Below are 26172 nucleotides of genomic sequence, written 5' to 3'. Positions count from 1 at the left end.
GCTGTGCACACACTTTGCCCAGGAGAGGGAAAGAAGTGACTTGCACGTAGGAAATCCTGAATGTGCCTTTGGCTTTGGGAACAAGCAGCTTGGTTTGTTGCAGGCCACCAGATCATAACTCTTCCCTCCCTCCCATCCCTCGTCCCCAGGAAAGCCCAGGAAGAAGAATGGACAAATGGAGGGAGATTCTACAGGCCCCTTCAGCCCTTCGGAGCCCAACCAGCCTCGCCTCCCCCATCAGACCCTGCGGTTTCAGAGCCTGCTGCAGCTGAGCTGCCTTGGAGTCCGCCTGCTGTTTCATGTCCCACGGGAAAGCCTTGGCCCTCTACCTGGTCTGAGAGGAAGTTCTACTCTCTCCTGACACTTTAGACGGAAGGCTGGGGCTTCATATGCCACAAACAATGCTCACTGAGGAACAAATGCCCACAGCCAAGGTACTCAGAGTACAGCGCTCTCTCCCAGAACTGCCCACACCTGGTTCATTTGTCTCTGTGGCTTCCGCCTTCAGAAAACCCTCCTTCGACTTCCCTGGTGGTGCAGTGGTTAAGAATCCGCCTGCCAATGCAGGGGACACGGATTCGAGCCCTGGTCCAGGAAGATCCCACATGCCGCGAACAACTAAGCCCTTGCGCCACAACTACTGAGCCTGCGCTCTAGAGCCCACATGCCACAACTACTGAGCCCGTGCGCCTAGAGCCCGTACTCTGCAAAGAGAAGCCACCGCAATGAGAAGCCTGTGCACGGCAACCAAGAGTAGCCCCCGCTCGCCGCAACTAGAGAAAGCCCACGTGCAGCAACGAAGACCCAACACAGCCAAAAATAAATAAATTAATAAATTAATTTAAAAAAAAAAAGAAAACCCTCCTTTTCCAAAGGCCTTTCCCACTCTTCAAGCGCTGCCTCCTCCATGGAGCCTCTGGCATGACTCTAGCCCCGGTTAATTTATGATCCATAACGCCCAATTTAGTATTTGATTAAGCTCCCTTTTCATGAGACGTCCTTTCTCACTAATGACGTGGTTGGGGGCAGAGACAACATCATTTATTTCTTTTGTACATCCTTCCAGTAACAAGGACCCTATTTGCTGAACCAAAACTTGAGACACATGGTCTGAAAAATAAGAAAGGCCACCTGGAAGCTAACTGTCCTGGCAGATCTGGGACAAGTGTCAACCTCAGTGGCCTGGGTGGGCGTGCACCGGGAGCTCCTGCAGGGGCGCCCAGTCTCCTGGGCAGCTACAGCGCCTAGCGATGAATGAATGAGAGTGAGTAAATGAATGAATGTCAATGAGTGAATGAAAGATATCTGCGGGGGGCGCGCCTCTGGCCGGTTGCTCGAGGTGACAGCCTCTGGGGGCCTGGGCTTCAGCGGGGGTTCGGCTGCCCGGCGGGACGGCGCGGGTGCACAGGAGCCCCCGTCCCGCGCCCAACTCCCCCCGCCCCGCGGTGGTAGGCGCCACTCCGCACTCCCTGAGCCGGCGGACCCGAGCTGTCTTGAATGGAAGGCGCCGAGGCCGGAAGTGGGAAGAGGGCCCACTCGTGAGGACAAGGAGGGGGCACGAGCGCGCCGCGTCTTCATTGAGGAACCGAATCTGTGAACATGGGAATTCCATGTGCGTCTTATGTAAAGAGCGACGGGCGCCGCAGCCAATGGACGCGCGGCACTTGCAGGCCCCGCCCCCTTGGTATGCAGATGAGGCGGCACCCCGGCCAATGGCGGGCGCCGGGGGCGGGCGCGGGCGAGCGGTCACGTTTTCCACTATGTGACAGCGGCGAGTCCCCAGCGGCGGCGGAGGCGGACGGCCCTGCGGGCTCAGTGCAGCTTTTGACGGCGGCGGCGACGGGGTCGGCGGGCGACTAGCAGACGGTCTTGCGGACAGGCGAGGACGCGGTTCCGGTGAGTGCGCGGCGCGGCGGGAAGGGCGAGCCAGCCTGGGCGCCGACCGGCGTCTGGCCGCCTGGCTCGCTGGTTACGTAACCGCCTCCAGGCCAGCCCCGGCCCCGGCCTCGGGCTGGCGGTCTGGGGTCTCGGCGGGCGGGCTGCGGGAGGCGGCAGAGGATCCTCTAGCCCACGGAGGCGCGAGCCGAGGGTTTCCTGGGCCCTTTTACTCCTCGTCTTGAAACCAGCCTCCTCGTCTTGAAACCGGCCTGGGGTGGGGACTGTTACTCCCATTTTGCAGATCAAGAAACTGAGGTCCAGAGTGATTAGGCCCATGTCTGAGGTCACAGAGCTACTGAGTGGCTATATGTCGGACTGTCCTTCTCTAGACGATTTTCTTTTATGAACCCCTCCTCTTCTCCCTCCCTGACCCCCCCCCCCCCCCCCCCCCCCCCCCCCCCGTGGGAGAAGGCTGAGAAAGGCCAAGGCAACTGAGGGTCAGTGCGACAGTCCCTGGGAACATGGAGGGACCCTTGGGGAGCCGGCTTCCTGCTCTGAGGCCACAGAGTCAAGTCTCTGGCTGGGGAAAGGCCACTGCTGGGCACTAGTCTAGGAGCCCTACCTGGACAGCCCATGGGTCCCCTGGAGTGGGTGAGTAGAGAGACAAGACAGTTCCTGGGCCAAGCCAGGCCTGAGCACCTGATGTTCATCCCCTTTGCCCACCCTGGACCTCTCTGTATTTATTCTCTCTCCCCAGGTTGGGTGGAAGAAGGGGGAGGGTTGTACTTTGTGATGCAGCAATCACATCATCCTTCTGGGGGGTACTTTGGCTGCCAAGTCCTGGACAGGAACCAGGGGGTGGGTGGTGGCCTGCTTAATCCCTCCAGGAAGGCCAGGAGAAGGGATGACAACTCGGTTACCAGGGTTTCTGATATACAGAAGAAACCAATTTGGAAAGCTGATTCATACTCACAGAAAAACGGAGCCAGAAGGTACCCTGGAAATCACCCAGGGTAACCCCTTAGCCTGACAGATGAGGAAACTGAGGCCCAGATGCCTGCTGGGCACACATCATGGCAGGGCCAGGCCCAGGCTCAGGGTGCCAGCAGGGTCTTTCCATCGTCCTGAAGGTCTTGATCTGGGTCAGGATGAGCTGCAGAAGTTCCATGAAGGCCTGAAATTGGCTGCTGCTGCGTCTTGAACGAGCTGGAGTTTAGGGAGGGGCCTCAGGCCCCCCAACGTTACGAACCCTAGCGCCATGGCAGAAGCCCCTCCGTGAATACCTCTCCCCTCCCACGTCCAGTGCAGCAAGGCCACTGGCCTTCTCTCTACCTGCCAAGGGGAGATGCCCATCCCCTGTCCCCAGCCGGGGTTTCTGGTCCTGGGCTGGTTTGGCTGAGGAGGGAACAACACTCTACCTGAAGGCTTTCACTGGAAATTGAGTTTTTAAATACAAGGCTAATCACTTTTTATAAGGCGTCTGAGTAAAATGAGGAAAGGGACTCCTTTTTCTTAAGTGGAAGCTACGTGATATGCCAACAGGGATGGTACCGTGGGTGTTCGCAGTTATCTGTCACTGTCATCTTGGTGTGATTCACTGGTACAGAACCAGCACAGCCCTGGCTTTCTGTGGAGGCTGGGGCGCTGGTGAGGAGGGGGTGGCCTGTCACCAGCCAGCGGGCTACTGCTGGCTGACTCAGCTCCACCCTGGGGCTGGTCTCTACGGCGGGGCTCAGGGTAGGCGATCTTTGAGGTCTGTTTCCATCCCTAGCTTTTTGGATTCCTGTTACTCCACAGGTGATTTCCTTAGGCACCTACACAGGAGACACAAGTTTCTGACTCCGGGGCACATAATGTTACCCTGTGAGGCTTAGAAGGAAACGGGAAAAATTCCTGTCATTTGTGCTATTTCTCAATCACACTTAACTTTCAGAAAAATGCTGGTGGGCACGCCTCTGTTTTTAAATGATGATGTAACCTGACGGGGCCTCAGCAAATCACAGGCTCTGGCAGGTCACTGAGTCTCTGGCGGGACCTCTCAGCATTCAGTCCAAAGAGAGAGTGACGCAGAAAACTACCGTATTCGGCAAAACTAACTAGAAACACATAACCTGGCATCGCTGCAGACGCTCTGCACCCCTGCCCAGTGACAAGCTGGCCCACCTGCCAACTCACAGAGAACCAGAAAGTCTGGACAGGGCCTCTGATGGGCCTGCCCCGAAGCTTTTCTGTGAAGCGCTCCTTTCAGCTCTGTGCTCTTTGTAGGCACCTCTGTAACAAGTTTGTTACTGTATTTCCGAGTCTAGAGCAAATCAGAAGCAGTAAGTGAGCATCCCAGCAATGCGGGTCAGGGCGAGGCCAAGGCCGCTGTGTCATCAGAGGCGGGCAGTTCTGAAGGTGGTGGGGCTCCGGGCTGAGTGCTGGACCCTCCCCAGGCCCCGAAGGCTTTGAGAATCCTAGCACTCTCCCTGGGGTGACAGAAGAATCAGAACAGCTGGGCTATTCCCAGGCACCCCGACGCTGAAGCCAGGAAGCCGACGCCTTTGCATTATTGTTGTTTTAAATTTTGTGCGTTTCTGTATGTGAGGTTTTAAAGGCCGAGCTGAGAGCGCTTGAAGGGGTCTTAGTGAGGCGGAGACAAGCCTCTCCCCAGCCATCTTCCCTTCCATATTTGGACAGCTGCAGTCACATTTTCCTCGGTTACCAACCGTTTCCATGGAGAGTGCGGGTGTTTATTCAGCAGGACAAACATTTTCTCCGGATTACAGCAGGCTGGCCTCAGGGAATTGGCTCCTACCAGGAAGGAGCAACCGTGTTATAATATTTGGGGTTGTAAAGTAGCGAGGGTTTGCAGAGACAAAGTGCAGGCTGTGAGATCCCTGTTACATAAAGTTCGGAAACAGGCAGAATGAACCAGGCTGCGAGAATTCAGGCTCACGGGGCCCTGGGGTGGGAGGGGCAGGGGTGGGGGGGACCACCCGGGGCCACTGGGGGCTGGCAGCCTTCTGCCTCCAGGCAAGGCCTTACCATCTCAGGTATCTTATCTTCCTTTTCAAATCATTGATCGTCTTAAGTGATTGAACCTACACCGCTTTCCGCTTTCCACAGAGAAATGCACGTTCCCCCTTAGACTGGGTACTGAGTGCGGGGAGCCTTTACCAGTCCTGGCAGTGGCAGTGGAAGGTGGCCCTGGGGCCCAGGCTGTGTTTTTGTTCTCCTTTTTGCTATTTATTATGGAAACTATGAGTACACGTGCAAGTAGAGAGGACAGGGTAATGAACCCGTAAGCCAGCTTCGCTCTTGGCCCTTCTCCTTCTGTGTCCCTGCCCGTTTCCTTCCCGTCCCGAATACTGTGAAGCCATCCCAGACGAAGATCTCATCACGGACGGCACTTTCTAAGTGTTCCTCTGTCCAGTCAGGGCAGCCCTCGCTGCTGAAGGTGTGGTCAGGGGCCCGGAGTCAGGGGTGCGAGCTCAGCTCCTTTCCTCCGGTCTGACCGTTTTCCGGGGCAGAACCCGTGTGTGGACGACTGAGAAGCGGCTGCGATGGGCCTCTAGCATTAGGCGCTTGAGCTCACGCCCAGCGGCACACCCGGCTTCTCCGCAGCCCCTTTGCAGCAGGGCTGTCCTTTCCTTCGCCGGGCGCCTGGGCTCACGAGGACCCCCCCACTGCCCTGGTGGAAACACAGGTTTCCCGGGGCTTCCTTGGGGCCCTGGCAGTGCTGGCGCGAGCGGACGCTCAGTGGACGTTGGTGGAAGGCAGGAGGCAAAGTCTGCTTTGACGGGCACGTTGGTTTGCCAACTTGCAAGATGAGGTCGGTCAGTTAGAGCTGTCGGTGCTGAGCGACGCGTTTTTCTGGAATAATGAAGCTCAGGTGGTTTGGTTTGTTGTTTCCCGTTTCTGCCGTGCTTGCCCTACCCTCTTAGCAAAAAGATTTACCTTCCGCCGAAGGTCATCTTGTGACCCCTGCTCGATGAATCCTACTCAGACCGGCTCCCAGGGGTGGGACCGGTGAAAGCCAGGAGGCCCTCCGAGGAGTCGAGCGACAAGCCTGGGCGAGCGCGGAAGCAAAGCGCGTGACGCGTCCACCAAGGGTCGTCCCCACGCCTGCGGCGGCCAGAAACAGCGCTCGTGACCATGAGGTTCAACTTTTTTTTTTTTTTTTAATTTGCTTTTTGTTACCCTGTCTCTTTTCCTCTAGTGATTGGCAGTGATGGTAAAATCCAGCCTTTGCTGGACACTTACTGCATTCCAGACACTGCACTGCTGTCCTTTAACCCTCCGAGCAACCAGTAGGAGGCAGGTGCTGCTGTAGCCCCATCTCACAGATGAGGAAGCAAGGCACCGGGACGTGTAGGAACTTGCCCAAGGTGACGGTCAGGAAGTGGAGGAACCCGCCAAAGCCCCCGCCGTCCAGGGTCTGCTCACTTAGCCCTCTGCTGCTGCCCTGTCACCTTCATAACTTACTCAGCAGAAAGGACCGGCCCTGCTGCTTGTCTGGGGAGGGCTGTGGGGTGGGACAGGTGGTGTCCAGGGAGTGGAGGGGACAGAGTGAATGTCCTCTGCACCCTGGGCGGCCCAGAGCCCCCTAAGAGGTGTCCTGGCTTCCACCTTGCCTCTACCCTGTGGCCCTGCTAACACGTGAGTCATACCTTGTTGCACAGGATTCTACAGCAGTTCCCACCTCACTCAGAAAAATCCAGGGCCCTGGCTCTGCCTTGCGAGGTGCCACATGACCTGGCTCTGACCTCACGTCAACCCCTACCTTCTGCCTTGCCCTTTCTGCTCCAGACTTGTCCATTGTCCTCAGACCCATCTGCCTCAGGACCTTTGCATGTGCTGGCCTTCTGCCTAGAATACTCTCCTTCCAGCACCCTCCTGGCCCGTTCTGTCACTCTCTTCAGTCTGTCTTAGTTTGGGTTCTCTTAAAAGCAGAGTGCGGGCCGAGGCTTAAATGCTAGTGCTTCCGGCAATCAAAGAAGAAAAAGAAATAAAAGGAATACAAATTGGAAAAGAAGAAGTAAAACTGTCACTGTTTGCAGATGACATGATACTATACATAGAGAATCCTAAAGATGCCACCAGAAAACTACTAGAGCTAATCAATGAATTTGGTAAATTTGCAGGATACAAAATTAATGCACAGAAATCTCTTGCATTCCTATGCACTAATGATGAAAAATCTGAAAGAGAAATTAGGGAAGCACTCCCATTTACCATTGCAACAAAAAGGATAAAATACCTAGGAATAAGCCTACCTAGGGAGACAAAAGACCTGTATGCAGAAAACTATAAGACTGTTGAAAGAAATTAAAGATGATACCAACAGATGGAGAGATATACCATGTTCTTGGATTGGAAGAATCAATATTGTGAAAATGACCATACTACCCAAAGCAATCTACAGACTCAGTGCAATCCCTATCAAATTACCAATGGCATTTTTTACAGAACTAGAACAAAAAATCTTAAAATTTGTATGGAGACACAAAAGACCCCGAATAGCCAAAGCAGTCTTGAGGGGAAAAAGCGGAGCTGGAGGAATCAGACTCCCTGACTTCAGACTACGAAGCTACAGTAATCAAGACAATATGGTACTGGCACAAAAACAGAAATATAGATCAATGGAACAGGATAGAAAGCCCAGAGATAAACCCATGCACCTATGGTCAACTAATCTATGACAAAGGACGCAAGGATATACAATGGAGAAAAGACAGTCTCTTCAATAAGTGGTGCTGGGAAAACTGGACAGCTACATGGAAAGAATGAAATTAGAACACTCCCTAACACCATACACAAAAATAAACTCAAAATGGATTCGAGACCTAAATGTAAGACTGGACACTATAAAACTCTTAGAGGAAAACGTAGGAAGAACACTCTGACATAAATCACAGCAAGATCTTTTTTGATCCACCTCCTAGAGTAATGGAAATAAAAACAAAAATAAACAAATGGGACTTATTGAAACTTAAAAGCTTTTGCAAAGCAAAGGAAACTACAAACAAGACGAAAAGACAACCCTCAGAATGGGAAAAAATATTTGCAAATGAATCAATGGACAAAGGATTAATCTCCAAAATATATAAACAGCTCATGCAGCTCAGTATTAAAAAAACAAACAACCCAATCAAAAAATGGGCAGAAGACCTAAATAGACATTTCTCCAAAGAGGACATACAGATGGCCATAAAGCACATGAAAAGCTGCTCAACATCACTAATTATTAGAGAAATGCAAATCAAAACTACAATGAGGTACCACCTCACACCAGTTAGAATGGGCATCATCAGAAAATCTACAAACAACAAACGCTGGAGAGGGTCTGGAGAAAAGGGAACCCTCTTGCACTGTTGGTGGGAATGTAAATTGATACAGCCACTATGGAGAACAGTATGGAGGTTCCTTAAAAAACTAAAAATAGAATTACCATACGACCCAGCAATCCCACTACTGGGCATATACCCAGAGAAAACCATAATTCAAAAAGACACATGCGGGGCTTCCCTGGTGGCACAGTGGTTGAGAATCTGCCTGCCAATGCAGGGGACACGGGTTCGAGCCCTGGTCTGGGAAGATCCCACATGCCGCGGAGCAACTAGGCCCATGAGCCACAACTACTGAGCCTGCGCGACTGGAGCCTGTGCTCCGCAACAAGAGAGGCCGCGATAGTGAGAGGCCCGCGCACCGCGATGAAGAGTGGCCCCCGCTTGCCACAACTAGAGAAAGCCCTCGCACAGAAACGAAGACCCAACACAGCCAAAAATAAATAAATTAAAAAAAAAAAAAGACACATGCACCCCAATGTTCATTGCAGCACTGTTTACAATAGCCAGGTCATGGAAGCAACCTAAATGCCCATCGACAGAAGAATGGGTAAAGAAGATGTGGTACATATATACAATGGAATATTATTACTCAGCCATAAAAAGGAACGAAACTGGGTCATTTGTAGAGAAGTGGATGAATCTAGAGACTGTCATACAGAGTGAAGTAAGTCAGAAAGAGAAAAACAAATATCGCATATTAACGCATATATGTGGAACCTAGAAAAATGGTACAGATGAACCAGTTTGCAGGGCAGAAATTGAGCCACAGATGCAGAGAACAAACGTATGGACACCAAGGGGGAAAGCAGCAGGGGCGTGGGGGTGGTGGTGGGATGAATTGGGAGATTGGGATTGACATGTATACACTGATGGGTATAAAATGAATGACTAATAAGAACCTGCTGTATAAAAAATAAAATAAAATTCAAAAATTCAAAAAAAAAAATGCTAGTGATTCCCTGGAAGGTGCAATCCCAGGACAGCTGGAGTGAGGGAGAGGGGAGTGCGGAAGAGAAGGCTGTGACACACACACACACACAGACACACACACAGGGACGCACACACACGCACACACACACAGGCATGCACACACACGCACACATGCATTGATACCCTGCTTCACAGACAGCTGGCCGCTCAGCCCCTTGGGGCCTCATCCAAAAAACTATCAAAAAAAGGAAGGAAGGAAGGAAGGAAGGACACAAAGAAAAGCTCCAGGACAGTCTATTCGAGGGAGGGGTGGAGAGGGACCATCCTCCCTCCGGGTGCTGTGGTCAGAGGTCGCCCAGGGAGTACACTCTCCCTTGGGTCCAGCTGCCTCACCGGGCCCTTCGGCAGCAGTGGGGGAAGCAGGGCGCACCCCGTGGTGTGGCGCTTCATCCAAGGTCACACGTGTCCGGCAGAGCCAGAGGCTCCTGACGGCCTCAGGTGTGGAGCCAGGAGGGCCGCATGGGTGTGTGCCTAGCGGTGGCCGGGGTGGGGAGTGAGGGGCTGCAGGCCGTGGGGAGAGGGAGGCCAAGGGGCTCTGAATCACCACCACGTGGGGGTACAAGGTCAAACATCACTTATCCATGGGCCTTCCCTGGCCACCCTTCCTAACTCACGCCGGCTGCTCCCACACGCCTCCCGGACTCCTGCTCTGCTTCTTCCTCTTAGCACTTACCCTTAATCTGCTCTACACGCCGTTCCCTCTTGATGGTCTGTTTTCCCCGCTAGAATGTAAGCTCCATGAGGGCAGGAAAGGTGGCTGTCCCGTTCTCTGCCACCACGGTGGCCCTCAGTGCTGTGCGCAGTCAGAGCAAGTTAATCAGCAGAAACAGCCCTGGAGCAGTGCTGGCACACGCCGAGCCCTGCAAAGTGCTGCCTGTCATTTTTACTGTCACGCCTCGCTGTTCTGTGGCTTGTCCGTTTACGCCCCAGCGTCTTTCCACATCAGTGTGTCTGGTCTCCGTCTTTTTGATGGAGTGCATAGTATTCCACAGGGCAGATGTCCCAGGGTTTATGCCTTCACACCACGCGCCAGGCCCTGGGGTACAGCCGTCAGCAAAAGCACCCACGCGTCAGTGTGCAGTCGGGCAGTGTCGGTGCCACGGGAGAGAAAACCGAGAAGGGGATGCGGGGCTGGCAGGGCCGGGGAGAAGGCAGTGCTGTTTGTGCAGGACGGTCAGGCCATCTGCTGGACAAGTGCTGCGGGCACCAGGGAGCGGCAAATGCAAGGTCCCCGAGGTCGGAGCACAGTGCCTGGGCCAAGGGGGTGGCTGCACGGGAGATCCCAGGAAGCAGCTGGAGGCCTCGCTGAGCTGTTGACCCCTGTGCAGAGCAGGGCTGAGCTCTGCGCCCAGGGGAGGGAGGAGCTCACGTGCCCCGTGTGGACCGCAGTGGGGTCAGGTGAGGCAGGGGGCCCAGTTTGGAAGTTGAGGCTGGCGCCTGGTCAGGATGCACGTGGTGGCCAGGCTGCCCTGGACAGGATGCGGGTAGACTCCTTGCTGGTGGTTCTTTCCAGGTTTTTCTTCCTCCAGACCCCGTGCTCACACGTCTCTGGGCATGGACGAGCGTTCCCACGGAGCAGCTTCCTAGGAGTGGGGAGGGGCTGGGGTGTCAGCATTGCTAGACACGCCCAGAGGCCCCCCAGGAAGACTTCGGTAGTCAACACAGTGCACAGGAGTCCTCCTCCTGGCCAACCCAGGATGCTGTCGGTCCTGTTAGATTTTGGAAACCTCATGCTTTGCGTTTTCCTCATGTCTAACTAGGTTGGGCATCCTTCCAGGTTTATAGCTCTTACCTGGTGTTTCTCGTCGTGGGAACAGTCTGTTCTTAGTCTTTGGTCTCTCTCTTCCCAGATGTTAGCACCTTTCATTCTTTCATCGAATTAGCTAGAACTTCCCTGAAATGTTGAAGACCGAGCAGTAGACTTGCTTGTTTTGTTCCTGACTTCCACTGCAGAGGGCTGGCGTTTGAGGTTCTCTGTGATTCGGGACCAATAAACAGCTTCCGTCTAAAGCCATAGCGAGATCCTCTAACTGAGACTTCCTCCCTGTGGCCGCGACCATCTCCTCTCAGAGTGTATAGACTTTATCTTCTGAAAATTTAACATTACAGCAGAGATGCCCAAGACTAGCAGGACTTAGCATCCTTCGCAGGTAACCTGTTTGTTTTACCTGTTGGGATGCGGGTAGAATTTTCTTTTTTCTTGAAAACATCATTTTCATCAGGACATAGATGGGCTTTGACACTTCTCGCATAATTTTGCCTGGTGCTCAGGGAGTCACGCAGATGCAAATCTGCCTTCGGGATGGTTTCCTTCACGTGTATCTTTCACTGTAGTTTGTTTCATTGCTATGGTGTCTTTTTCAGAAAGAGATGTTATCTGCAGGTAAAAACCTGCCTTTAATATCGGCCCTTTCCCTGGGTGTGTTTAAAAAGTTTCTCACTCTCATCTTCCCCATCACTGAATCTGAACTTCAGCTTTCTAATTGTCTGTTGTAATGTGACATTTTCACTTCAATCTGCAGCTTTAGCTCATCCTTCATTACGTGTTTCATCGAATCTGTCGTTTCTTGATTTTTGTTTATGATACAGAGTTGGTGCTGTCCTAAATTTGCTTGTTTCCTCGTGCCATGGAGGTTGTGTGCATCTTGTCTTCATTGCACTTCTTTTCAGAAGCTGCATGTTGGCTCTTTTCTGTTTATCTGGTTCATGAACAAGACAGGGTCTGATCAGACCTGCTGTTTTCCAAAGAGTAATGTGGTTGGATTCTGCACGGGTCCCCATCTTCGGCGGGTGGGGGAGCCTGAATCCAGCACTATCTCCTGTTATGTGTGGCCTTGGGCAAGTCACTGGCCTGTTTTCCCATCCCTAGAACGGAATCCTGGTGCGCCGTGGCTGGTGATCATGAGGGTTACGTGAGCCAGCACGTGTCACATCCTCAGCACACTGTCCACAGAGCCCTCCCTGTGGCCTCTGGTCCAGGTGCCTGAGCACAGGAAAGCTGCAGGGGCACATTCTGCTTTCTGAGGACCCCCCTCGGTGAAGGCACCGCTGCCTGGGCCCTCCAGATCTTCCCCCACTGCTCGGTGACCTAGGCTAGCCTTTGGGGACTGTGTCAGTGGGTCCCTCTGCCTTCTGGCTTCCTGACCTCCGAGCCCAGGAGGTTTATGCCCCCCACAGGCCGCAGGTTGTCTGGGTGCCTCTGGTTTCAGTAGCCCTCCTCCTCCTGCCCCTCCGGGCCCAGAGAAGATGACAGCTCCCTCCCCCTAACTGGTTGCCCCCGAGCTGCACATCATTTGTAGTTTCCTTAACCCTGACCACACCCTTTCGTGCCGGGCCTTCCTCGACCTCTCCACTGGGGTGCACGAGTGCCTGCTTCCTCCCGGGACCTCGCAGGGGAGCACCATCGCAGGTCCTGCTTTTACCCTGTGACCTCTCAGTCTCCCGTCCTTAGGCTTCTGGTCGACCCCTCCTGCCCTGGCTACTCACTGTCTTCACTCATCCCGGCCTGTGACCAGTCGGTCTCTCATTTCAGCCCCGCTCCATCCACCCACCCCCAAAGCACCAAAGGTAAACTTCGTGTCCAAACGCGAGCGAAGTCACAGGAGTGTACTGCCTCCGGCGCCTCAGCGGCCCCTCGCCAATCCCAGGTAACTCCGCGCTGGCCTGTACCGGCCCCTCCGCCTCCCCGCCCCACTCGCACACACCGTAGCCCTCACCTCAGCCAGCCGAGCGCCCGGACGCCCTGCTGCTGCTGCAAGGGCCCCCGCCGCTCCGCCCTCCTCACGCGGTAACGCCTGCTCCCCGCAACATCATTTCTCCCGGAAGTGTCCCTGGCCCGCGGCCCGGTTTCAGGCTCTCCCGCTGGCCCGCGGCCCGGTTTCAGGCTCTCCCCCTGCCCGCGGCCTGGTTCAAGGGCCCCCTGTAACTTGTGATGGCCAAGATTTCTGAACCCCGCTGCCCCCTCACGTCACCTGGGGAGGCCATCGGCAACTTGGTGTCGGGGCTGCGGCCACCTGATTCATCCGCCGTCGCGGTTCATGGCAGGTGGGAGCCCTGGGGATACGAGCGCAGAAGACCCACGGTTGACCGCACCTCCCGCCGGCTCCTCCAGCGAAACGCGGAGAAAGATTCCCACGGGACACTCCGCCTGATGGCTGCGCGACCCCCTGCCCCCTGAACCCGTGACCTTCTCTCGTTTGCCAGCGTCACTCAGGAGCCAGCATGAACGGATGCGCTGACTACGCCCCCAGCCCCGGTGACCCTTCCAGGGAGGCTGCGGAGCCCTGGCCCGGCCAAGCCCCCCTCCAGGAGGACGTGGACGTGAGCGATGGCGCAGGCGGGAATGAAACCAACGAGAACGGCGTGACGGGGCAGGACTCAGGGGGCAGCAACGGTGACGGCAGCGGCCGGGAGCTGGGGATGCCGCGGGGGCCGCCCGGCACCTGCCAGGGGTGGGTGTGTCCGAGGCCCCCACGGCGAGGCCTGGCATTTGTTTTCTCAGTGTCTCATTCCGGGCTATTGCGATTGCTTTTGCAGTCTTTAAATCATGATGACCAAGTTTTTAAAGATTTTTGAAAATCTTATTGACTCAGAATAACTAAAATTTGCTAGGGTCTGTCCTTCCTTATGACGGTGATTTTGGGTGTCAGACCGCCAGTAGCTAGACATGTAGCATGATGACCAGATCTTGGGAGGCGGAAGAGTCAGGGAACCCCTCGAGCAGCTACTGAACCGACGCCCCGTGGTTTATAGAAAACAAACTTCTCCTCTAGTCTTGGGTTTATATCCCCCAGTACTTAGTTTTTCCGGTATCCAGAGGTTTCTTGTTCTTTTTCTCTTAAGCTCATATTTTTTCCTAATTGACTTACTGTGGTGTAATCCAGCCCGTCATCACTGGGTGGATGGGGGGAGAAGTGGATGGATACACTCTTCTGAGTTTGGCCTTTATTTTTTGTTCTTTTAGTCCAGGTGCATTTAGCCTGATGATGGCAAAGTCTGAACACCACCCGTCCACAAGTGGCTGCAGGTAAGACCAATTAGAACTCCCTCAATTTAGAGCCTTTAGAGAGATGGAAAGATTTGTCATGAGATAAGGTTTAGGGGGTAATGTGACTTTTTTCAGGCTTCTGCTGGAACCTGTTAGTCTGAGCAGCTGTCCCCCTTGTGAACCCAGCCACGCCCTTTCAGACGACTGTCCCCACGGGCTGCTCACAGCCCCTGAGGTTGCCCCAGACCTGTAGCTGCTCCAGCTCTCACTAGGCAGACCTCGTCTGCGTCTTAGACATGTATCTGGAACACTCACTTTTTTTTACGTGTTTGTAACAAACGTGTCCTTAATTTCATGCTGACAGACGCTTTCACATCACCACTGGAGCAAAATCCAGATCTCTGTCCTGAGCATATGGGGCCTTTGCCGTCACCCCAGAGGCCTGACCCCATCACTCTCTTGGTACTCTCTGTCTAAACAGGCCCATCTCCCTCAGCAAGTGCCCCCTGCCCTGCCTCCTACCCCTTCCATGTCTTTGAGTTTGAAGATCCTCCTTATAAACCTCCTTTCCTCTCCGAGGCCTTCACACATCATTTATGTCCTCGCCCCAGGACGCCACTGTGCTGCCCTCTGGGGGTCTCCGTCACTGTCTCCCTCTCTGTCTGAGATGGGGGTGGGCAGAGCTCAGCAGTGGGGCCGCTGGCCGGGCTGCGGCTGGACCAGCAGGTGGGAGGGCACCCTCCAGCATTCACCTGGGTCAGAGCACTGGTTCTCCCGGGCAGTTCCTCTCCCCGCGAGAGACACGAGGCGATGTCTGCAGACATTTGTGGTTGTCACAGCTGCTGGGGGCTGCTGCATCCTGCATGCCCACCAGGAACACGTGGACCGCGGTGTCCTTGCGCCCTGGTGGAGAAACTGGACCAGAGGCCTGTTTCTTCCGAAAAGGGCACTTAGGGTACTGACATCTTTCTTTAACTCCGTAACAGTGAGCAGTCCACCAAAGTGGATGCCCACAAAGAGCTGATCAAAACGCTGAAGGAGCTGAAGGTCCACCTCCCTGCGGACAAGAGGGCCAAGGGGAAGGCCAGCACCTTGTTGACCCTCAAGTACGCCCTGAGGAGCGTGAAGCAGGTGAAAGGTACGTCCGCCTCACGCGTTTGTTCCAACCTGTAGAAGTAAGTTTCCCGTCTCCCCAGATTAGAGCTTCAGTTGTGTTGATTTTCTAAAATTCAGTCCTGAAGTAGCAGAAGGAAGTTGGGGAAGTCTGATGAAATCTTAGCTGGTTGGAAATCTCAGTTCATCGGAAGTTTTCTGTGGTACTTGACTTTTAGAGGAAAAAAAAGCAGGTAGAAAACCAGCTGATAAAAGAAACCTATTTACAACATGAAGCTTTTGTGCCCGGGGCTGGGGTCAGGTCACGTTCAGGAGTGTCCAGCACCTTCCAGGCTCTGGCTGGAGAGTTGTGACGTGTGTGGACACTGGCGACGTGTGTGGACACTGGCGACGTGAATAGCCCCCAGCATTTAGCTGAGGGCTTGCCCCTCCTTTAAATAATAATGTGAGGGAAAAAAAGGAAACAAACCAACAGAAAAAGGAGAAGATACAAGGAGGGTATTGCCTGATCTTATCCTTAAAGGACAGTACTTTCGAGCTGCTCCAGATTCAAGACCTTGGGCAGTTCATTTCTCGTTTTTCTAAAAATATGTGAATTTCCATCGTGGTGGTCTTTGCACCAGCAAGGCGGGCAGGCGGGACCAGGCGCCCCCTTTCCGTCACGGGCACACAGTAACAGGACCCACGTGATCCAGGTCCTGCTTCCCTCTGGGGGTACGTTCGGGTTTTCCTGTTAGGTGGAAGAACTCGTGAGAGCTTTCAGAGCCGGTCAGTGGAATCGACTGAGGCTTTTACCTGAGATGTGTGTGCAGAACTTTTCGCAGATGCAGTGCAGGAATCCACCAACAAACACTGCAGATTCCAAAGGACTTGTGTCATCAAGCTCAGACGCTTTGCATTGCAATAAATTCCGGGTCCCTGCCGTAACTTCCAGTAGCATGTAGTCTTCCTTCAGTTGCTCGTGTGGCTGGCCCTTCCACTGAGCTGGGGCCCCTTCCCTGGGTGTCAGGTAAACGCAGGTGCCTCTGTCTCCGGGGCAGGTAAGGAACGCACTGCCGTGGAGGGAGCGCCGGCATCTCCAGCGCACTGTTCTGCCGACAGCCCATCCCTGGAGACCAGGCCCAGGTCACCCACGCCGGGGGTCACCTCAGCACGGTTTAGCTGTTGAAGTCGGGCATCCTGGGTTCCACTCGCCTGAGGGCTCCCCTCTGGGTGGAGATAGCTTTGTCACCCTGTACGGGGTGTCCCGGGATGAGCGGGCCTCGTCTTCAGTTCTGTTCTGAACAGTTCCTTCTGAAACAGGGTTGTTTCTCATGCCCGGTGCTTCTAAGAGTCGATTCTGTCCGGATGGGAGCGTCTGACCCCCGAGGGGGCAGATGCAGGGGCTGCCACAGCTGTCCTGCGCGGAAACATAGATGCTGTGTCACGGTTACAGGCCTTTGGGGAAAGTGAGGCTTAGGTAGAACCGTGTGGCCGTGTTATTGAAAATAATGTGTCTTTATCATTTTAAAAATTTCTGTAAGGCCTTCTGATTTTTCAGGGAAAAAAATCCCGGATTTCTGTTTGTCTAGCCTTCCCATTTCTCTGTGTTCTGTGCCCACTTTCTCATGAGAAAGGTAGAGCCCTCAGCCATGAGTTAGGGCCGCCCTCAGCCCTCCCCTTGGTCTCGCCTACAGCCAATGAGGAGTACTACCAGCTGCTGATGTCCAGCGAGAACCACCCCTGCAGCGCCCACGTGCCCTCCTACACGGTGGAAGAAATCGAGAGCGTCACCTCCGAGTTCATCGTGAAGAACGTGGTAAGTGTCTTAACGAGCGAAGTCTTCACCCAGGAGGCTCAGCTCAGGTGGCCGAGGTCTTCACCCAGGGGAGCTGGCTGAACCTCGGTTTCATAGCAGCAGGGCTGGAAGTTTCAGGAAATGAGTTCCTTCCTTAAAAGAAAAGAATGTGAGTCAGGGATTCCGAAGTGGCGGCCGTGTTGCCGACTTGTGCTGTTCTGAGGCTGTCCTCTTGCGCTGTCCACCCCACACCCCGCGTGTGCGTGAGTGAGCCCCCCTTGACCGAGGGTGGGGCCCGCACGGGGGGAAGGGACACACTAGGTGACTGTCAGTTCACTCGCGGGGCGGGCGCTTCGTGAGACTCCACAAGCCCATGCATTTTTAAGCAACCCATAAAGGTGAGGCCTCCCTGGAGGTCTGGGGAAGGGGGGGTAGTTACCCCCAGTTCTCAATTAATGAGAGGAAACCAGAGGGCAGGTGGGGACCCAGAGGTGCGGAATCGCAGCAGTGATGGCCTGCAGAATGGGACTCCCCGGCCCTTCCCGTCTCTTTCCTCCCGTGCCCTCCCTGCAGCTTAACCCGCAGGGAGCCCCACCCCGAGCTCAGAGGGCCAGCCAGCGTGGGGAGAGCCTGTGGTGGGCCAGGGGGCCTGAGGCCTCCAGCCCCCCAGGCAGCCCTGAGCCCCGGGAGAGAGAGGAAGAGGCCCCCTTCCCCCTCCCGAATCACCCAGGCTGGACGCCAGGGAGCTCCGTGCCCAGAAGACCGAGCAGGTGACAGCTGCAGGGAATCAGCACAGCTGGGGTTCCTTTTGGCGGTGGAACCCTGATGTGTTTTTTCAGATAATATCCGCCTGGGACCCCAATATATGTGAGAGGGGAAGCAGAGTTACCCTGGTCAGGGCTGAGGAGAGGGGCGCAGAGGCTTCCCCTGACCCTTCACGCGTCCTGCTCCCTTCCCGTCTGTCGGCCCCGATTCTCTGCCCCTCGGGGGAGGGTGACCTGTCCAGTCCCCTCCAGCCCGGCCTCACCGGAATCGTGTTCTCCATTCCAGGACATGTTTGCTGCGGCCGTGTCCCTGGTGACCGGGAAAATCCTGTACATCTCTGACCAAGTGGTCTCCATCTTCCACTGTAAGCGGGGCACCTTCCACGACACCAAGTTCGTGGAGTTCCTGGCGCCCCACGATGTGGGCGTGTTCCACAGCTGCACCACGCCGTGCAAGCTGCCGCCCTGGAGTGTCCGCCGCCGAGCAGGTGAGGGCCCCGCGGCCTGGGCTGCCTTGTCCTTCTCCACAGGCAGCGTGGGGAGGGGGCCGGGCGGGGCCGCCCCCGACGTGGGGCTGCTGCCCTCCTCCCCTCCGCTGGAGGCCTGCAGTAGGCAGGGGCCTGAGGCTGCCCTGTCTGTCCCAGGTGCAAGATTAAAGGTGGTTTGCTCAGAATACATTTAGAGAGAGAAAAAAGTCTTTTCATAAATTTCAGAAAGGGAAGAGTGCTTCAGAAGATTTTAAGACATGTCAGGCATTTTAGAAAGGAAGTGGATCGGAGCTGGAGTCTGGACATGAGGCTGCAGGGTCGGGGGAAGGACGGAGGTGCATCTGGAAGGCTCCCTGCAGGTGGTACAACGATGTCAGCATAGCGGGGGGCTCTTCACCTCCGCCAGAGGCCGCGCCATCCTCCCGGGCTCAGACCCCGGCCTTCCAGGCGCTTCAGGCTCTAGTCTGCGCCCAGGTGGCTGCTTCCTCGGACCTCGGGTCCCCCACCCGCCCCCATGTCCCTGGCCACAGGGCTCTCACGGTCAAGTGTCGTGTGTCCTTCTCCTTCTGCAACGTGGTTGGGGAGACTTTGCGTCTGGAAGGCATGGAAGCTCTCTCATGACCAGCACGGGCCTTCACATGAGTGGGTGCAGGAGGGGACCGGTTGGCCAGACACGTCTCAGCAGAAACATGGCACGGGGTCCTGGCAGAAGGTACTGGAGAGGAGAGGGTCCTCACCAGCTCAGGCCTTCCAGTGACCAGGTGGCCAACGGCGTAAGTCCGGCAGCGTCTGTCCACCTGCACCTAGACTGTCATTAGCCCCTCGTTGGGCTCTGATTGCTCAGACCTGAGATGGACCCAAAGAGGAGAAGCCAAGAGAGACAAGCAGGAAACGGATGGGGCCGGGAGTCACCCCAGAAAAGCTGGGCCTCAGTCATGATCTTAACCAAGAGCCAGCCCTGGCCGCGTCCCCCAAAGCTGACTCCCATTTCGTCCTTGGCTCCTGGGTCAGCATCTCTGCTCACGTCGAAACGCTCCTCAGCCCACCGTCACCACCTCCTGGATCTTGGGTCCCTCCACACCATGGTGCTCCCCGCGTCCCCCTGCTCCCAGGCAGCTGGCAGCGGGGCCGTGACTGTCACAGCCACCTTTCAGCAGCTGTTCCTCCCTGACAACAGACAACCCGGGGCGAGAAGCTCAGTTTGCTTTAGGGTTGACTCATTAAAGGAGGAGACGCTCGCTTCGTGTTTCAGAGGTAGAGCTGTCTGCTTTCTCCCGAAGTCCCAGCCCAAGGACTGTGCAGTCAGATCACTAAAGTTTGTGGTGCACGTTACTAGGACCTGTCAATGCTGGGTCACTGCGTGGAGGGAGGGAGGCAGCTCTGCATGTGGATTCACAGCACGAAAAGGCCGGCGCCATCTCCCCAGGATGCTTGCTGCTGAATTTTTGTCTGAATAGAAAAGAAGGACCAGGTGACTTCTTGAAGGCCTTTCCAGGCCGGAAATTTTATATCATTTTCCCCAACCAGCAGTCATCTACTTTTCCTCATTTCTTTTGAGTAGAGGAAGCTTTACGTGAAAAACCAAAGTCTAAGATTTCTTTTTCTAAAATGCGTTTATTGTGGAAACACCATTCCGTCATCTCTGATGAGGTCACCCAGTCGAACTCATGTTTTTACTAGACATTTTAAATTTTAAAGTAAGTTAATATTTAGGAAAAGGATTGATGTAAGCTGTGAAATGCCCTGAGTTGCTTCTATTAGAATTAAATATCCCCCAAAATATGTAGGTTGAAATGTCCAGGGCTTTATATGCAAAAATTCTGCACATCCGTCAGCACGTCTTCCACAGTTAAATTGGTCATTAGTTAGTGTGTTTGTAGCAGCGCTTTTAGCACGGCATGATTTGGTGAGTGCACGCTCGTGAAATAGATTTCTCCTTAGAACTGTGGTACAAGGTCTCTATCTAACCTAAGGGCTCTGCTCAGTGCCAGGTAAATCTGCATCACACCTTGGCTCTCGATTCTCCTGCTTCTGCCTGGTCTGTGGGAAATAAAACCACTGTCCCTGGTCAGTGGTGTGACTGGGTGAGTGACTGGGGCCTTTTCTTTTAGACTCTTTTACTCAAGAATGCACGGAGGAGAAATCTTTCTTTTGCCGCGTCAGGTAAGCCCAGGTTTTCCTGAATTTCATTGCACAGACGGTTCATCCTGAGGGCCTCTCGTGAAGGTGGAGGAGGTGCGGGGGTGCCCTCCACATGCTGCCAGCCGGGGCCACAAGCCTGCCCAGGCCCCGTTCTTTGGGGCTGAGGTGCTGCAAGAGCATCCCTGCCACACAGCATGAGTGTTCCTGGAAAGTCCGCGTGCAAACACGTTTCCATAAGCGGAGTTATTTGTTTTGTTTGGGGAGGGGGGGCGCCCCTCGGCTTGTGGGATCTTAGTTCCCTGACTCGGGATTGAACCCAGTCCCCTGCAGTGAAAGCGCCAAGACCTAACCACTGGACCGCCAGGGAATTCCCGAGCCGTGTTTTAAATGTGCACAAGATATTAAGACAGCCTGGTCAACGATGGAGTGGTTTGCCTGCTCCTTGGGGGGAATGTCGGCCTGGGGAGCCCGGACTTGCCGTCCGTCACCCAGGAAGCTGGCCGGCGGCCCCCACCTGGGAAGGCATGAACCCCAGGGTCCGTGCGGACCCCGGAAGCATGTGTGGCCTTTGGTTCGAGTGTACGTTTTTTCAGGGAGAGCCCCATAGCTTTCCCAACAGGTTTTTGGCCCCAAATCGAGTGACCAGTTGAGCGTCCAGCTGCAGGATCAGGAGTGACCCTGGCCAGACACTGGCACCCCCAGAGGCTGGGGCTGGGACCCCACTGTTGGAGCAGCATCCTCTCCCCAGTTAAAATGCGAACTACTCCAGAGAAGGGCCCCTGAAGCTCCCGCGGCTCAGGCCGGTGACTCTCCAATTGACCCCTCACTGTCACCGGACGTCTGAGGGTGAGGACAGAGGAGCAGGGTTGGGGGTTCCAGACCCTCGGGCGGGACAGAGGCACAGACCACAGACCGAGGGAGCACGTCCGGCTCAGCCTGCGTCCCCAGGTGAGGGGCCTGGCTCTGCTCTGCAGGCGTCCATGCAATAAATAAAAGGATTGCTGAGACATAACAGCTGCTGCTGGGGGAGAGGTAACCAGCGATGAAGGATGATTCCTGCGGTCATAATCCCAAACCTCTCATTGTGCCCTCCTCTGCAGTGTCGGCAAAAACCACGAGAGCGAAATCCGCTACCACCCGTTCCGCATGACGCCCTACCTGGCCCAGGTGCGCGACCAGCAGGGCACCGAGAGCCAGCTGTGCTGCGTGCTGCTGGCAGAGAGGGTGCACTCGGGCTACGAAGGTAACAGCTGGCCCAGGCCGCTCCCTCACTTCCTCCCGTGGTTCAGATACATGTGTGTGGGGTGGGCTGCCGGCCCCTGCCTCTCCCCCAGCCTCGGGCAGAGCCTCCATCTCCCTCAAGACTCGGCACCCAGCTTTGTCACCTGGCCCTCCCTGTAGTCCCATCCACACCACCTCCCCTTGTCGGCTAAAGGCTCCGGGCCCTGGCGTCTCTCACCTGGGTCCAGCCCGTCGCTGGACCGTGGGTGCCTTCCCCTTTCCCTGGCCACGGCCTTCCGTCCACGTAGCCTTGATGGGTCCAGGGCCCACGTCCCTTCTGTCCTCGCACCCCCCGGCCTCTGAGGTGCGGAACCCCAAAGCAGCCACCGCCTAAGAAGTAAGTGCTGGGCGTCCCTCCCTGCTCACCTGGGCCCGTCCCACCTCCTGCTGATGTCCCGCCCTCTGGTACGCCCTGGCTTCTGCAGACCAGCTGTGGAGCCTCCAGAGCCCAGTGTTACCCTGACCCCCAGTCTCTGTCCTGCTGTTTCCTCCCCAGGGCTCCTCCCCTCCACCTCTGCCTGTAGAAACCCAGTCATCGCAGCAGGCTTACCTCACCAGGGGTCCTTTTCTGGACCTGCTGGCTCCTCAGGCCACCCCCTCCCAAAGGACCCAAGGCACTCTGCCACGCTGCTTGTATCCTTCCAGCAGCCCCTCCTCATAGACTTTCTTGTGGCACGGCCTCGCGCTGGCCACGAGACCTGGCCAGGAACCTAGGTCCTCACCATGGCGACGCAGCAAGTCACGTGATTTCAAAATTCTCTGAAAGCAGGGCCATCTGTAACTCCTGAACCACAGGGATCCAGTTTAGTCCAGGTTTAATTGTATTTATAATTGTCTCTCAGTGGTTAATGATGTCTTTTTTAAAAAGGCATTTCTTAAAAGTGGTAGAAATGTTTTAGGTATATGAGTTTCTTTCAGACGTTTGATGGATTCCCACATGTAGAACATTCTCTTCTAAATATTCAGTAAAGATTTAGAGGGGTTACTCAGATCTCAGCAAGTTATTCCCCAAAATGATGAGAGTCTCCTTCAAGAATGAAGAATTTTGGAATTTTGAATGTTTAGTCCATGAATTTGGTAGTTGAGGAAAATTCTGCATATGTGACTTCCTTTATGAAAATTACTCTTATCACCTCTGCCCACCTTAGAAACTGTGAAGTCCCAATACAATGACGTTTGCTGAGAATTTTGAATCCAAATACTTCACTCCTTTAAAAAAATAATTTGTTCAGTTCACTCTTGTTGGACCTTAAACATCATGAAGAGGGCCTTCTAGCGTGATTTTGCCGAAAGAAACCTAACCTCACCGCGTGGTTCTGCTAACATGGCAATTCCTGGCTTTCTAGACTAAAACCGGTCCACAAAGAAGTTGATAAGTCTGGCTGGTGGTCACCAAGCATAGGGTCTGTTCTTCACCCTTCAGGACGTGCTCTGTTATTCAGAGTCCACTTTTTTTTTTTTTTAATTTTTATTTATTTATTTATTTATTTATGGCTGCGTTGGGTCTTCGTTTCTGTGCGAGGGCTTTCTCCAGTTGCGGCAAGTGGGGGCCACTCTTCATCGCGGTGCGCGGGCCTCTCACTATCGCGGCCTCTCTTGTTGCGGAGCACAGGCTCCAGACGCGCAGGCTCAGTAGTTGTGGCTCACGGGCCCAGCTGCTCCACGGCATGTGGGATCTTCCCAGACCAGGGCTCGAACCCGTGTCCCCCGCATTGGCAGGCAGATTCTCGACCACTGCGCCACCAGGGAAGCCCCAGAGTCCACTTTTAATTTTTTCTCTAGCTCCCCATCATTCTGAATCTATCAACACATGGTGTTTTCCAGTAGTTGTAGTATAACTACATAAAGTACGTATGTCTTAGAATCAGAAATCTGTGCAAAATTCTTTTCTTTCAGCCCCTAGAATCCCTCCTGAAAAGAGAATTTTTACGACCACACATTCACCAAATTGTTTGTTCCAGGACGTGGACGAAAGGTAAGCGATGCAGTGCCGTGCCCCTGCCGGCGCTCGCCTCTCCCGCGCTCCTGGCCTTGAAGTCAGTATCGCATCCTTCATGTCAGCAGTTCGCCCCCTCTCCCCAGATATTTTGTGTTTCAGCATTACCTTGGTAGTTACTTAATAACTAAATAAAGCTCAATCAATTTTCATGTTTTTGACGCTGAAGCTGTCTAGCTAAAGCTAAGGCTGCATGTTATGTGTAATGATCAACTAAAACATTTAATTATACGTAGACAATGAGATAATTATGGAATTACACTAAAAACCTCCTAAGGTATGGACGCTGTGTAGATGGGGCATTCTAGGGAGCTGGTCATCGTACTAACTGAGCCTGTCTTTATTACCTTGTTTAAACCCGTTTCAAAAATTGGGCACATGAGTAAAGGCTGGTACGACCAGGGACCGTGTGCCTGGGACGGTGTTAGGACACCCTTGGCAGGATCCCAGCACAAGTGCATCTTCCAGCCTGCGTGCCACAGGCTGCTACAGGGAGGGGGCCACCTCGTACCTCTGACCAGAGCCCACTCGGACTCCCCTTCTGCGTCTCCCACCCAGGGTGCTGTAGCTGGTGCCCATGGCCCCGCTGGAGTCGGGAGCACTGACCATTCTGAGAGGGCTCTGGGTTCTCTGGCATCGGGTCAAAGGCCCTGTGTGACTTCCCTGGCTCCTGGGCAGACGCACGAAGACGCAGAGAATGCGGCGGCTGCCGGCAGTGATCGGGGAGAAGTCTCCTCGGAAGACACACGGGAAACGCACTGGGCTTCATGCAGTGGCATCCGTGGAGGGTCAGGGCCTCCTCACTGCCTGCACCTGGTCTGGGGACACGAGGTGCCCCCTCGGATGCAGGCCACGGGGCCTGCTGGACAAGTTCTGCTCTTGGGCAGCCAGGGCCCATCAGCCTCCGCCAGCCCCTGACTGCTCAGGTGTGCACTGCCGGCCACCTGCGGCAGAATCTCCGGAGGGACAGCGTCGAGGTGCAGGTTCCCAGGCTCCACCCAGCCCTGCCCAACAAGATGTTGGAGGCGGGGGACTGGGAGCTGCATTTGGTAACAATCCCAGGATAATTCTTATTCCTCCAAAAGACTGAGAACTCCTGTCTGCAGCTACCGCAGGTGTCCACTCATTTGTGTGCAGGAGGGCTGGTGAGCAGGTCGTTACGGGCCAACAGGCTGCAGAGCCTTCCTCAGCAGAGCCCAGGGTGGCAGCCCAGCCCACGGGCCCAGGCTGGCTGGGGCTCCCCCCCCCTCCTCCCTCTCCTCCGGCCGGGCCTTGACCAGGGACATTCTGTACATCCTGTCCAAAGGAAGACACGAGGCCCAGAGAGCATGCCTCAGACAAGGAGGAGGGAATCCAGGAATGGCGCCGGGCCCAGGAGGAAGTTCTACCCCGCACAGAACAGGGAGCCTTCACTCTAACGACGCAGGAGGACGTCCTGCACCAGGGCAGAAGGGTTTGGGAAAACAGCTGTTGGGATGAAAGAAGACGGGCCTGAGAAGGGGAAGGCCGAGCTGCAGCTCAGAAGAGGGGACGGCAGCTGAGCTGGCAGAGGGTGCTGGACGCACAGAGAGGACAGGACACGACAGAGAGAAGGGGGACTACAGAAGTTCAGTGCAAGACATTGCCCAGAAAGCAAAGCAACAGCTCCCAGGGAGGACCTGATGGGCACAGAGCGAAGGTCCCCAGCCGGTGGTGGCGACTCCTGGGGAGCCGCAGTCAATTGGACCGGACACAGTGACCACACTTAGAACAGAAGGAGAACACCTTGAGCTGGAAAAGACGCACGTGGGCGGGGTTTTCCTGGTCCCGGCAAACTCATTAAAAAAAAAGTCCATGTCAGGCCACATCTAGCCAAACTTACAAATGACACAAAACAAGAAAAAGGTCTTAGGAGAAGAAAACAACATTGTCATGATTGATTCTTTCAGGAAATCAAACACAGAGCTAAAGCACTGAGCCTGTAACAGGCAGGGACTTGTAGGGCCTTATTTCCTATCGCAGACCCTCGGTGATGCTGCCATCTTTCCTTTGCTAATTAGTTAAAAGACTGACTGTTTCTTTGTTAGCATGATACCCAAATTTTGGTCTTTGGGGAATTTGGAGTCAGACTTGTTCCTGGAGATGGTCGGCTGCCCCGTTTGGAGGCTGTGTTCTGGCTCGTGTCCTGAAGCGCAGCCTTGACCCTGTGTGCACTTGCTTTGCAGGGCGGTCCCCCTCCTGGGCCACCTGCCCCAGGACCTGATCGAGACCCCTGTGCTCGTGCAGCTGCACCCCAGCGACAGACCCCTGATGCTCGCCATCCACAAAAAGAGTAGGTCCCCTTCTCACGGTCCCTCCTGGGGGCATGGGCAAAGCTAGAGCACTCTGGGAGTGTCTCCCCGAGGTCAGCACCCACCGGGAGGGGTCCAATGGGCTGCGGGCAAC

At 54.9% G+C, this 26172-nt stretch overlaps 1 protein-coding gene across 7 annotated transcripts in view; it reads left to right on the top strand.

Moving 5' to 3' along the window:
* Positions 1-1769: 1769 nt before the first annotated feature.
* Positions 1770-26172, top strand: part of PER2 (period circadian regulator 2) — a 42055-nt gene continuing 17652 nt past the window's right edge. The window contains exons 1-11 of one of the 7 annotated variants that reach the window (XM_036858239.1): positions 1770-1896; positions 12716-12847; positions 13404-13651; positions 14164-14226; positions 15171-15325; positions 16977-17098; positions 18128-18329; positions 20441-20492; positions 21572-21714; positions 23649-23727; positions 25953-26059. In XM_036858239.1, coding sequence (XP_036714134.1) covers positions 13422-13651; positions 14164-14226; positions 15171-15325; positions 16977-17098; positions 18128-18329; positions 20441-20492; positions 21572-21714; positions 23649-23727; positions 25953-26059 — 1153 coding nt within the window. In that variant the 5' untranslated portion in view covers positions 1770-1896; positions 12716-12847; positions 13404-13421. Of the gene's footprint in view, positions 1897-12651; positions 12848-13403; positions 13652-14163; positions 14227-15170; positions 15326-16976; positions 17099-18127; positions 18330-20440; positions 20493-21571; positions 21715-23648; positions 23728-25952; positions 26060-26172 lie in introns of all 7 variants that reach the window. The other 6 variants (XM_036858241.1, XM_036858237.1, XM_036858238.1 and 3 more) reach the window with 6 other exon arrangements.

The sequence above is a fragment of the Balaenoptera musculus genome, chromosome 7 (genome assembly GCF_009873245.2).
Source record: "Balaenoptera musculus isolate JJ_BM4_2016_0621 chromosome 7, mBalMus1.pri.v3, whole genome shotgun sequence".
Classification (NCBI taxonomy): domain Eukaryota; kingdom Metazoa; phylum Chordata; class Mammalia; order Artiodactyla; family Balaenopteridae; genus Balaenoptera; species Balaenoptera musculus.
The sequence above is the reverse complement of the archived record's forward strand: the minus strand, read 5'-3'. Positions and strand labels throughout refer to the sequence as shown.